At 50.0% G+C, this 13,713-nt stretch overlaps 1 protein-coding gene across 4 annotated transcripts in view; it reads left to right on the top strand.

The window, feature by feature from the left end:
• Positions 1–13,713, top strand: part of CRMP1 (collapsin response mediator protein 1) — a 48,974-nt gene that overhangs the window by 7,735 nt on the left and 27,526 nt on the right. For all 4 annotated transcript variants that reach the window (XM_039838215.1, XM_039838216.1, XM_039838218.1 and 1 more), the window contains 2 exons: positions 11,014–11,102; positions 12,483–12,667. In XM_039838215.1, coding sequence (XP_039694149.1) covers positions 11,014–11,102; positions 12,483–12,667 — 274 coding nt within the window. The remainder of the gene's footprint in view (positions 1–11,013; positions 11,103–12,482; positions 12,668–13,713) is intronic.

Genomic DNA, 13,713 nt, shown 5'->3' with positions numbered 1-13,713 from the left:
CAGAAGCTCTTGGCTCTTACAGAGCCAGCAAACAGGGAGGCCCGCTCAATCGTGGGGGGAAGAAGAGAGTGTCCATCATGACGGCGAAGAATTTTTATTATTAAAAATAAGACTTCAGGAGTACCGGCCTTTTGTGATTTCGTAGGGTATTAGAGCATTGCACAGTATTTCTGTGACTTCACGCTTGGTTTTCACAGCAGTCCTGTGAGGAAGGCAGTCTAGGTGTGTGACTCCTCTTTTCCAAAGAGTAGACTAAGGCTCACAGAGACTCGATGGCATGTAGAGGTTCATGCAGTGGCTTGTGGAGGAATTGAGAGCTCAGGTTCAACGGAGGGCCTAGACGGGCTGGTCTGCCTGCTAAGAACATCACTATCTGATTTGAAATCTGTGTGTGTGTGTGTGTGTGTGTGTGAGAGAGAGAGAGAGAGAGAGAGAGAGAGAGAGAGAGAGAACATGTGCTTCAGTGTGTGTAGGTGTTTGTATAATTGAATGTATGGATGTGAGTGTATGTCTTTGGTTTGTGCGTGTGTGTGTGCGTGTGCGCGCGTGCGTGTGCGTGTGTTAGGTCCAAGAGTGAAGATGAACAGGGAAAAGATCAAGTAAGAGTCACATCGGACTGAATTACTCTAATGTGCAAATATGCAAAAACGTGAGGTCTGTCACGCTTCTTCCTGGGGGTAGTATTCAGCCTATCTATAGCTGTTCAGTTTATTTCCCTGCCTTTTTACACCAAGGATTTGAGATGCTACGGTGATTTGTCATGCACAGTGAAATCAGATGGAAGGAGGGTGAGGCAAGGGCCAGAGATGGAGATTAGGGACTCATGTACAGGAGACACTAATAGAAAATAAGAAAATGCAAGATATTCCAGCAGCCAGTGGTTCCCAGCTCATGTGCTCACAGTAGTGTATTGAAAAAATGCTCTGCGTGTGTGCTGCCGAATTTCGATTAGCATTCAAAGTGTATGTTTGCTACAACCAAGTCTGCAGTTTTTTTAGCCACATCTATCAGGTGCAGCCCTGAGCACTCACGGGCAGAATGATGTTGAATGAGGTCTACTGTTTTGTGAGTGAAGGAAGCACTTGCCATGGAGACTATCAGAGAGGACTTTGCCTCAAGCATATACAGGTCAGGGAAATGGACAGCGCCATGGTGCTGAAGAGTAAGCAAATGCGATTGAACTTGTATGAACGGCATGAGCCAGACAGTCACAGGGTCGTGGGGGTGGCATGGTAAAGGTTACTGACTTATTTGGTCTTGTTTTAGGTCTTTAATCCCTTTAAGAATGCTGTGGATATTTATACTACACTAGTCCCTCCTTACCTGCAGGGCACACTCCTCCCAGACCGCCCCCCCCCCGCCCCACCCCTGGCCCCCTTGTCCGAAAATGGGCAGATAATGCCAAATGAATGAACCCGTGTTTTCTCCTATACATACGTGCACTGCATGACTTCTCTTTGGCATATCCAAATTGCCAGCATCACTACTTTTGTGCTTTGGGACCATTTTTAAGTAAAATAAGGGTTACTTGACTATAAGCACTGCGATACTGCCATCTGGTAACTGAGACAGGTGCCTGGTGTCTCACGGATGGGGAGCATATACTGTGTGGCCACGCTGGGCAAAGGGACGAGTCACATCCGAGGCAGGATGGAGCAGCAGGGCATGAGGCTGCATCATTCTACTCAGAACGGTGCACAATTTAAAACTTACGAATTGTTTATTTTTGGAATTTTCCATACAGTGTTTTCTGGCGATGGTTGACCATTCATAATTGAAACCAGAGAAAATGAAATTGTGGATAAGGGGAAGGGTACTGCCTTTCCAAGTACATGCTAAATACAGAAAGGTTGAGATTCTTTGCCCTGGAGAGATGCAGTGACCAAATAATACCTTTGCTCTAAGAAAAGATAACTCTGAATTGCTGATGGCAGCTCGGGAAATGGGAAAGGGGATCTGGGATGCTTTATAGAGAGGCTGCTCTAGAAAATAGGAAAGCAGGTTAAAAGAGAGCAGCGATGGCTGTGGACACAGGAGGTTGCACTTTCCCACTCCTTCCTTGGGCATCTGGAACATTCTCCCTGACCAGGCTCACCCCATCTGTCCCTTTGCCTTTGTATAAGCTATGCCCGTTCCCTACAGAGAATCCTTCCACCTGGGGCCGGAATGTGCGCACTCCCACTGCAGTAACTGGTTTGTGCACTCGGCTGTGAGCACTCGGAGGACTGGGACAGTGTCATTCTCCTCGGCGTCCCCTCAGGAGCATGGTTGCACACTGGTGACTCACAGCGGGGACTCCGTACTGTGCGAGTGGGTAAATGAAGACCAGATGGCAAACTGTGCTTCTGTGCTCAGTGAGGTTTTAGCCACTCCCGCATTCGACTTTCCTCAACAAATGTCCTATCTGTAGTTGCCACCCAGAAGGAGAAGAGGGTGGTGCGAAGGGTTTTGGAGCTAAAAAAAAAAGGCCTCCCAGGGCTACTTGGGCAGTGGGGTGAGGGCAGATCTGATTTATCAATGGGCTCCACAGCATTTCACACTGAAAAGCAAGCTTATACAATGAGAACCTTCCATATACACATTGGACCATCATAGTATGTATCTCCCCAGGACCCTGACTGAGTGACTAACTACTTGGTGTCAGAACTTGAGGTCAGTTCCATGGGAAGACTCAGTGGATCTGATGCAGAAATGCATGCAGCAGACGGATGGCTATTTGGGGGAGATTCCGTACCAGTCCCTAAATTATGCTGCATGTACTTTTGATCATACCATATTAATAGACTATTAGGGTTTAAGCCCTGATAAAATCTCAGCAAATATTCGATTTGTACAACCTCAAAGTTGAAAGGAACCTTTTGAAATTAGGTAAAATGGTTCATTTTTGCGCATTTGAGGAGGCAGGAAAGAGTGTCCATTGCTTCTCCCCCACCCCTGCTTCCCCTCTAGTGTACGAATTCTGAACCCGTTTTTTTGCATACCTCCAGTGACAGGGAGGTCACCCCTTAGCACAGCAGCCGCTTCGCTCTCGGACAGCTCCGTTGTTGGAAAGCTCTTCTGCCTCCTTTTGCCCTCAGAATTTTCACAGCCCCCTTCCTCTCCCACGCGGATATGCCCAGAGGCTCTGGAACCTATTTCGAAGTGACTTAGGAGCTCCTGTCTTCCGAAACAGTCCCGTTCTTTATTCCTCATCTAGCACAATTTCCAGGTACAGCATTTGGATTTTTATTTCCATTTCCTCTTCCTTTCCCCCCTTTTCCTGTTTGCTGTCCGTGATTTCTGGGAATGTACAACAAAATGGATCCCAAATAAAACTTAGTCGTCGGGCACTTGGAACTGGTTTTAAAACTTCGCAGGGTCATCGACTTCTTTGAGAAGTCGACAAGAGCCATGGAAACTTCCAGGCACAGAACATTTGTCATAAAACGTAGGATTTCAGAGGCCAATATCTGGTGTATCGAGTGCTTCTACATGCTATATGTTATCTTAAGTAATCCTGTGACTGTAGGTGCTTTGATTAGTTCCACTGACAGATGAGAAAACCGAGGTACACAGAGATTAAGTATCTTGCCACAGTTACTAAGAAGCCGGGTGTAGGATTAAGCTGTAGTCCCCGGTGTGAAGGATCCCACAGGCAGAAATAAACATGTAAAAATGAGCCAGCAGATGAAACGAAATGAAGTCACGCGACGATGCTAACCAGAGGCGCGGGCCACACGCTGTGCGAATTCCAATGGGTGGCAGCATGCTCCTGAAGTCAGGACACTGTGCCTGACGATGATCAGTGGGCACAGCAGGCGTGGCAGGAAATCCAGGCAGCAGGAAGGCCGTAGGAGGGCACAGGGCTGTGATAGTGTAGTTGAGGGGGCCAGAGTGCAGCTTGAGCTGACAAACGTGGTGGCACGAGGCCAGGAGTGGGGAGCCATCCGGCCCGGAGGAGCCTAGGAGGGTGTACTTTGTCCTGCGTGTGAGGACAAGCTGGCGAAGGGTTTTAAGTAGAGGCCTGACATGGCTGTATTTGTGTTTCAGAAAGGTCACTGGCTGGCGTGTGGAGGGGAGCAGACAGGCTGCAGGGGGACAGATGGCAAGGGCTGACCTGAAGCAGGTGCAGTGGGAGCTGGAAATCAGCCGGTGGGTATGAGGACATTTCTGGAGCAGAGGCAACGAGATCTAGAAAGGAGTTGGGTTTGGGGTGTGAGAGGTTAGGGAGAAGCTGGAGATGGGACTGAGCATTCATTGAGTGCGACCTATGCCCCCAGGTTGCAAGGACGTTAATATCGGACACTGTTCTAAGTGCTGTCCGGTGTTAATTCATTTAACTTTCAAACCAGCGCTCTGCATTACAGGTAGGAAACCGCAGCACAGAGAGGTGAGCTTGTTTCAGGCGCAGGGTTAGGAAGGGTGTGGGCCAGATGAGAGCTCAGGCAGCCGGGCCTCTGCCCCCAGGTCCTTAACCAGCAGACCACACTGCCTCTTTGTTAAATGGGATAATGGTGAAAGCACCTGGCACGCTGGGGCGTGGTCGGTGTTAGGTGAACAGGTTTCACATTTCATCTCTTACTGGTGGAGAGCCCTTGGCAACTTCCAGCCCTTTAATGGGTCTCACTGGTAACATTTTGGCTACAATTGCAACATTCCTATCAGGAGGGAAGGGGAGCTGCATGGCATTGGGAATGTGCTTGATAAGTAGCTGAATGGCTATGTACGGTCTATTCCCACTTACTCCCATTTTGCAGAGGGCAAAACTGAGGCTCAGACATGTTAACCAGGTACAGTAAGAAGAACACTGGGATCACCACCAGGGGACACTGGGCTGTCACTGTGGGTACCAGGTGGCACTAGGTTCCAGCGTGTCTCCACCATCTCCTGGCTGTGTGACCTTGAGCAAACGACTTAGGTTTCCTTGTTTGTAGCAATCGCATCCACTTCTTAAGGGGACTTAAGAATTAAACACAGAAATCTGTGTCATGCAGAAGTGACACTTAGTAGGTGCTCAAGAATGCGATTTTCTTAAAAGCAAAGCATTTCTCTTCCGATTGCCTATTATAAGGTGACAGCGGAGACAAGGAAACACGTACGGTGGTGTAGACACAGAGGCAGATGCACCTTGCATCTTCCTCCTACAGGCAGCCTGAAGGCCCTGCCCTCTCCCGGGGCCGTGATAGGGGTGTGTTATTTTAAACCAGGTACTCAGTCCCTCAGGGAGTATTTCCTGAATATTTACCAGGTACCACGGAGTCTGAGATCTCCCTGTTATAACTGCAGTTGTCATGGAAACAGGCCTGAGCTCACAGAAAAGGCCTGCAATCCATGGGGACTGCCTGTATTTCTGATTCATGAAGGAGGAAAATGCCACCGTGTCCCCTACCCATGTGAGTGGAGAACAAATGTGTATTAATTAGATTTGGTGTCAGGCCTGTTGTCGCTTCCAGGGCTGCTTTCCTGGAGAGTGTGGCAAAGGGCCGCCAGCCGACTGGCTGTCCCCTGAGGCAAAATCAAGGGAAACCAGGCTGGTTTTCTGTGAGCGAATATGAGTTAGCGGCTGCACTGCATGTTTCTGCAAGGAGGCTGGCCGGGAGACCGCGAGAGGAAGCTGGGTGGAGGGGGCTCCAGTTAGTAAAGGTAGGACCTCAGTCATGGAGTTGTGAAGTATTTGAGCCAGAAGTCTCTCAGACAGCAGTTGCTGTGGCTGCGGCTGCCCACACAGAACCCCAGTGGGGTATCAGTTAACTTTGGTGCAGTAATGCCACATAATGAACAGCCTTAAAGTTCTGTTTATATATTTATAACCGCAAACGTTTACTTACCGCTGACAGGTCTGCGAGTGGCAGAGGCTTAGCGGGGCTCAGCACGCTTTGTCTTCAGGCTTCCATGTGGGTCGGGGGTGTTCCTCCTGTGTTCTCATTCTGGGACTCAGACCGAAGGAGACCCCATTTCTTGAGTCCCGCGGTTTTCATGGTGGAGGGTGGACTCTAAGAGGTTGAGCTGTAACCCACCTGCCTCTCTTAAAGCTGGTGCTCAGACTGGGGCACCCACCTCCACTCTCATCCCATTGGTCAAAGCAAGTCACGTGGGTGAGTGGGCAGGAAGAGCTGGGAAATGGGTAACAGTCTACCACGAGAGGTTCCGCACTGAGATTATCTGGGGTGTTTGCTAATAACAAATTCCTGGCCCACCATCCAGATCTGGTAAATGAAGGACTTGAGGAAAGCAACTGAGTTGGAATTTTTAGCAGGCAATCCCCGTGGATTTGTGGATCCCTCAGACTCTGATGCCATGTTATGAGGTGTATGTGCACCGATGAGGTATGGCAGCCTGTCCGGTTGAATTTTTGAGTTGCAGACACGAGCTCACCATCAGCGGCTTGTAGAGTTTGAAGGATTTATAATGGACAGAACTCACCGTGACATTTTCTTTGTCTTAAGAGAAAGCCGTTCCATGTGCATTTAATGCATGCGTGGACAAGCACATTTCTACAAAAATGGGGCTTCCTGGACCTTTCTGAGACTCATTTCCATGATTGCCCTTTGGAGAGAAAAGGGTTCTTCATCTTTCCAGAAGTGACTGTTCATTCAGGACTCCGAGCCCCTTCCTACTGATGAATCAGGCAGCCTCATCAGGATCTGTGTGCACCAGCAGCCCCCCCGCTGGAGCTGCCTTCAGTATGAAGACCAGACCGCTGAGATCCCTTTCTGACACCCATTTATTGACTCCGGATTCCAATGTCTGCATTCGTGAAGCATTGTCGGAGAGGGGCCGTGGGGATGCATGCCCTCCCCCAAACCTCCTGGGTGGGAAAATGACAGTATTGACAGAGACTACACATGTCGGAAAACATAAGCCGTCATTGCTTTGGTTCTGTGGGGATGTAAGGGTTAGAGATATACCAGCGAGCTGAGAAAGCGAGAAACTACGAGGCTGGATGAGATGGGACAGGGAGGCATGGCCCGTGGTCTCTCAGGCTTTGGAGAACCCTTGCCCAGGGGTGTTTCAGGACCACGGACAGCACACAGCTCCGGGGTCCAGCGTTCCCCTACTACCTGGAACCTGGGACTTTCAGAACTGTGTATAGATTATTCACTTTGCTGAAGTGTCTCCCTTCTCCTCCATTTTTTGGCTTCATAAATGTCTCATGTTTCAGAACCCAGCTCAAACGCCCCCTCCTGGATGATGGAGCCACTGTCTTTCCTTGTCTCTGGAATAAGTGTTGGTTCTTCGCCGTTTTCAAGATAGGGTTGCCAGACTAGTGATTTTGGGGTGAGTGTTGGTTTGATGAGGCAAGCACCTCTCTTTTCTTCTGAGGCTCCCTAGACCTTAACAGATTTTCTATTCCTCTGACTTTGTGGTGGAGATGGCAAATTTTATTCCCACCGTGCAGTGGGAGAACAGCCCTCAGGGAGATTTGGTGCTTGACTCAGCGATAGACAAGGGTATCAGAAATTCCCTAGCTGAGGCCGACTGTGCAGTGCTCAATCTAATACCTAATGTTTGTGAGGGGAACAGGGGCAGCTGCCAGCCCCAGCTCTCTCCTCCCAGCTGGGGTCGGAAGGGCAGCAATAGCAGGTTTGGGGAAGAAGCTCTCTCTTCCTCGGGCTTTTCCTCTGACGCACAGGGCAGTTGGCAGTAGAGGCACCGTCTCTGCCCAGCCCCGCGGGTTAGGTGGGCGCCTGGCGAGAAGGCCTTCCAGCTGTGTCGTGCAGGCTTCGCACTAGGCAAGCTTCTAGCCCCAGGCAGCCAGCTTAGGCTTTCGGGGAATTTTAAAAGCAGGAAAGAGAGGTTTCTGATTTGTCCATCTACTTTTTTCTCTTTGTTTCTTTCCTGCCTTTTTACCTCTTTCTGCTGCTTTTCCTTCTCTTTACTACTTTTTTAACCTCTCCTTTTTTCTCCTTCTCACTCTCTTTTCAAACATTCTCTTTCTTCTTCCCTCTTTTCCTGCCTCCTGTCTGTCACCCCTCTCTCCTCCCACTCAGCAAACATTTGCCGAATACAGTGCAAGGCCCCTGGTGGGGCCCTGGGGATGCACGGTGCTCCCTGGCTGGGAAGGAATGTCCCAGCCCAGCGGCAAATGACCATGTGAATGACAACTATGCAGTGCGATGCGTATCATAGGAGAGGGGTGTGCAAGGGGCAGTGGGGACATGGGGGAGGCACACCGAAGTCTCTGCTGGGGCGAGTCAGTTACTACCAAAAATTCTCCTCGCCCTAGAATTACCACCATAGGGAGAGTTTGGTATTTTGCGTTTTCACCTACCATTTTACTGTTCGTCACTTTTGTTTGTTTTTAAAAATTCTTGGGAAATATTTTGGTAGCCGAAGGAGACCCCATTAGTGGTGTGCTTATACGATTGTAATTAATTCTGGATCACATCTTTGCGTATAATTCTTTGACCTCGTTTGGGGCATTTTCGTGCGGACAAATTCCTAGCACTAGATTTCTAGGTCAAAAGTCATGAACGGTGTTGAGGCCCTTGCTACATTTTGCAAACTCGACTGGCACTTACTGTGAAATCCCAGCTCTAAGGAAAATGTAAAGATGATCAATGGCCCTTGATCCACTTCTGCCCGGTGTTTGCATGACGTCTTAGATCAGAAACGTTTGTGGTTTGTGATCTTCCCTGATGAACACTTTTCTGTTACATTGCGACCAGCTCAGGCTCCCTTTTACGCATGGCGTAAGAGTCTGCTAGAGTCCCCATGAGCTGGCACCTTCACACCTCTCCACGTTCCCCACTGAGGTCATGAGGACACAGCAGGCGCCTCGACCTCTGTGCCTCGCTCCGAGCATCCTCTCCTGCAGTCTCTTTTCTTCGTTGCCATGTGGCTAATCCCTACTCATTCTTCAGGCTCAGAACGAGCATTATTATTCCCCCGGGAGGGCTGGAGGCCTCCTCGGTGTTCCCGCCAATCTCTGCCCTTCCCATGCTGGGGCCCAAAGGCCTGGTGATGGCTCATTCTCCCCCACTGGCCCGAGAACTGCTTAAGAGGAAGAACTTTCTTAGAGTGTCACCTCTTCCTTCTTTAAACAAGTATTCGCTGAGTGCAGTTCCTGCTACAGCAAATGGCAAGGAATAAGCAGTGTGTAACTCTGCCTGTGGCTTACACGTGCCAGGCGTGTGCTAAGCACTTTGCACACCTACCCCATGGAGTTCTCTTGGCAACCCTGTGAGACAGGGACACTTGTCCCCGTTTTATGGATGAGGAAGCAGAGGCTAGGAGAGGCTAAGTCACATGGACAATAAGCGGGCAAGGATCAGAACCTGCGTCTGTCTGACTGGACATTTCGTTTGTATACAACACCGATCCAAGGACGTGAGCCATGCTGAGCACAGTTTATTTTAGGTCATTGCCATCACTGTGGCGTGAACTGGCAGTCTCTGGCATACCCTAGCTCTTAGATTTCTGTTGAATTTTTAATTAGCTGTTTTATTTTCCTGGGGAACACACAAGATACCTTCTGTGGAAAAGTCTCCTTGTCAATTTTTTCACAAAACAGAAGGATCTAAGTTTGGAAAATATGTAAGCCTTACGCATGAGCAGAGTAAAGGATCTGGACATTCCTGTTGTAAAGACAATCTTTGCTTCTGTTTAACCCAGAATTTTCTGAACTCGGTACACCTGGGAATCCCCTGCTGAGACATCTGCTAAAACTGCCCTCAGCTAGAGTTCCAAGGGACACGGCTTTGAAAATGCCAATGAAAAGGCAAAAACACTACTAATTTTAAGAAAGAAAGTGAGCAGGTCCCAACAGTGCTTGCCTTGTTAGGGAGCGTACTGGCCTGAGCATGCGCAGAGCTTGGCTCCCTGGCAGAGCCCCGCACGGTATCTGCTGGGAGCTGACAGCGGAGCTCTGCACACAAGCTCCGCCACCCAATTCCGGGGAGAGCAGAGCAGGGAGGGGCTGATCTGGCTCACAGCACATTTAATACCACCTTTCAGGCCGAGCCTGCAAAGCCCTCTATTAAATGTGACAAGGCAGGCGGCTCCCTGTGGGAGGCCGTGTCCCAGCAGCTGCTGATGGCTCACGTCTCTCTGCTTCCCGCACGGGGATCCTGCATGCGAGCTCGTCTCTGCTCCCGGACACTGCAGAGCCTGTCCCTCCTCTTTCCCGTGGTCCTGGAGTAAGAGCATCCTCCCTGGGGGTGTGTACATCCCGGCTAGCTTCTGAGAGAGAAGAGGCAGCTGCTGGGCCTGGGAGCAACTGAGCTGAGAGCCCCTTCCTCCAGAGAACTTCCTGCTGGGGAAGAAGATGTGTGGGTTCATACTTCTCTTCCTTGGCTCATGGCCACGATGCCTTTTCTCTTTATCTTCATCCGTTCATCCTTCAAGGATCAATTAAGGCATCCATCCATCCATCATTCATCATCCATCCATCTCATCCATCATCTCATCTGTCCATCATCATCCATCCATCTCATCATCCATCCATCCATCCATCATCCATCCATCCATCATCCATCTATCCATCCATTCATCTATCCATCCACCCACTCATCCATCCGGCTGGGCTGTGTCCAAGGTCTAGGAGATGCAGCAGTAGAAAGGGTAGATGAAATCTCCGCCCCCACGTAGCTAACAGTCTCGTGAGGACAGCGCAGGGCACAGCCCTGGGAGGCGTCATCCGTCCACAGCATCATGTGTGCGTTTGGCCTCTGCGAGTTTGCCCGACTCAGCCGTGGCGTGGCACTCCACCACTCTGTTGTTGGTGGGGCAGGTCACATTTTAGACAAACATGTCAGTGTGTAGTATGTCAGACATACTGTGATACGTGCTGCGTAAACGTGAAGTAAGGGGCGTGGGGTCTGCTGGCGAGGCAGCCAAGGGCAGGGCTCCCAGGCGAGTGATATCGAGCGGAGACCCAACGCAAGGTAGTGGGATTCCAGATTAAGTAGGATCCTGCTTTTTTTTTCTTTTACTTTTAAAAATATTTGAATAATTTTATATTAAAAGTTAAAAAGAAAAAATAATTTTCCGGCTTTCCCCCAATGACACTTAATGCTTTGCTTGGCTTTTCAGAGTGACCGACTCCTCATCAAAGGTGGACGAATCATCAACGATGACCAGTCCTTCTATGCCGACGTCTACCTGGAAGACGGACTTATAAAGTGAGTTGACCAAACAGACCTTCTAGGAAGCTGTCTCCCTAGGCTCCCGGCCCACAGAGGGAAGGGAAGGCTGGTGTTCTGTTCCACAATAACCGCCATGTTCCTGTGAATATCAGGGACGGAGGGATTTGGGGAGGTTCATACTGCAGATGGAGAAGGGACGAGCATTTATTGAGTGTCCTCATCCTGCAGGTTTTCTCTACAGTGCTCACGGAGGCCAGCAGGCTCACACGGAGCTTGTGAAATAGACCCACTGGTCCCTGCTCCGTCTCATGGGAGTGGCGGGCCGGAGAGGTTAAATCCTTGCCCCACGTTATAGGCCTGTTAGGGGCAAGGCGCAGGTTCCACCTGGCACACCTGACTGATTCACAGCTCTGCCTTCAGCCTGCCCAGAATTTCCGGAACTGTGTTGAGGGGCCCAGGAGACAAAGGAGTGTCTGGCTTCCAGTCAGAGCTTTGCTCCTGAGAGGAGAGACCTGCGCTGGGGCTGGCACCTCGCCTCCCTTTCTCCCTGTCACCTCCCTCGCCAGCCCTCCCGAGACACTCAGGTGCCAGTCTGCTTGGCCGCCATAAAGGGGAACCCCAGACTGGGAGGGGTTAAACAGCAGCCGTGTTCTCCTCGCTGCGCCGAGGCTGGAAGGCCAGGGCGTGCTGGCAGGGTCGGCTTCCCCTGGCACCTCTCCCCTCGGCTGGTAGACAGCCCTCTGCTCGCCATGTCCCGATGCGGCCTTTCTTCCGTGCACGTGCATTCCTGGTCTCTCTTCCTCTTCTCATAAGGACCCCAGTCCCGTTGGATTAGGGTCCCCCCACCCCCGCCATAGCCTCTTTTTAACTTAGTTACCTCTTTAAAGGTCCCATTTCCAAATACCGTCACATGCCAGGGTCCTGAGTTAGGGCTTCAACATGTGAATTTGGGGGTCGCAATTCAGCCCATAGCGGTGCTTCTGAATGCTTGCAGGCTGGGCTGAGGGGACCTTTTACTCGGTCTTGCTGCAAACACTCAACTGCTGTATCCCCACGGCCGCTGCTGAAAGTGTGTGAAGGACCGGAGTGGTGGGCGGTTCAGAGAGCCCTTTGCCACTTGATGGTCGTGGCTCTGCTGGATTCAGCTCTCCCCCTGGAAGCGTCCCAGATAAGCGGCCCGCCCCCCATGCTCCCTGCCCCTCTGCTGCCCTGGATTGTCACCGCCCACCTACATGCCTTTCCTCCTCATTAGCCCGGGGCCCCTCGAGGGCAGGGACCCGCCTGAGTTATCTCTGTCCATCCAGTGCCCTGCGTAGGACCTGGCTCAGAGATGTTCACCTGTGCTGGGCCAGGACAGGTGACTGCCATTCTCTGTGTCTTTTAAGAACCAAAGCCGTCTCTGTCGTTTGTCCACAGACAAATAGGCGAGAACTTAATCGTTCCTGGTGGAGTGAAGACGATCGAGGCCAATGGGCGGATGGTCATTCCGGGAGGGATTGATGTCAACACGTACCTGCAGAAACCCTCCCAGGGGATGACTGCCGCTGATGACTTCTTCCAAGGGACCAAGGCAGCACTGGCGGGAGGGACCACGATGATCAGTGAGTTTCGCCCCTGCCTTCGGGGCGTAGACTGTGACTTCTCTTCATCACCAGCGTCATCAGCAACATACAAGTGCTCAGAGTACACCGGGCACTTGGCTCAGGGTGTCATTTAATGCAGTTGTCACCACAACCCTACCATAGGGTCAGCATGTTATGTTTGCCACTGTACACAAACAACATTAGAAGCAATGTAGACATTAAACTTTGAAAATTATTTTAATGCATATTGAAGTAAAATAACTAGCACATCATGGATGTTACTGCTTAGGGTCAGACCGAGGTCAGAATTTAGATATTTAGAAACTGTGCATTAATTTAAGAAAAGTACTAAGAATGATATGGATTATAGGGAGATAAAGCAAATTCCTGAAGATAGTGTGCAGATGGCTAAAGTTGTGGAACTAGAGACGTAGGTATTGTTATTGCACATGAGGGAGTAGAAGTTCAGAGAGGTTGAAGTATCCTCCAGGTTACACAGCTGGGAAGTGATTGTATTAGTCAGTATTGCTGCCATAACGCTACGTAACAAGTAGTCTCTAAGTAGTGGGAGAGTTCAGACTCTGCAGCTTACAACACTCCGTGGGAGTCTTCTCCCCACCACTTACTAATTGACCTTGGACACGTTCCTTACCCTCTTTGCGCCTCAGTTTCTTCATCTGAAAATGGGGCTATTCATCTTCATGTCACAGGTTGTGAGGATTTAATGAGATTTAATTTATGGAAAGCCTTTGTGGTAGTATCTGACACAGAGTAAGCGTTGGATATATAGCTGTGATGATGCTGCTGAAGATGACAATAATAACAGTGGTGACAATAGTGGTAGTAAAGGCTAAAGATGATGTGACAATGTCACTGCTGATGTTTACGATAATGATGTGACAGTGATGGCAATATCGACAATGGTGCTGGTGGGAGTGATGATGAAAAGGACAGTGGTAATGAGAATATTGATCTTGATGGTGGTGTTGATGATGGTGGTGATGGTGGCGATAATAATAGTGGTGGTGGTGGTGATAGCGGTGATGTTGATGGTAATGGTGATG

Source organism: Pteropus medius, unplaced genomic scaffold (assembly GCF_902729225.1).
Source record: "Pteropus medius unplaced genomic scaffold, Ma_sr-lr_union100, whole genome shotgun sequence".
In the NCBI taxonomy this organism is placed as follows: domain Eukaryota; kingdom Metazoa; phylum Chordata; class Mammalia; order Chiroptera; family Pteropodidae; genus Pteropus; species Pteropus medius.
The sequence above is the reverse complement of the archived record's forward strand: the minus strand, read 5'-3'. Positions and strand labels throughout refer to the sequence as shown.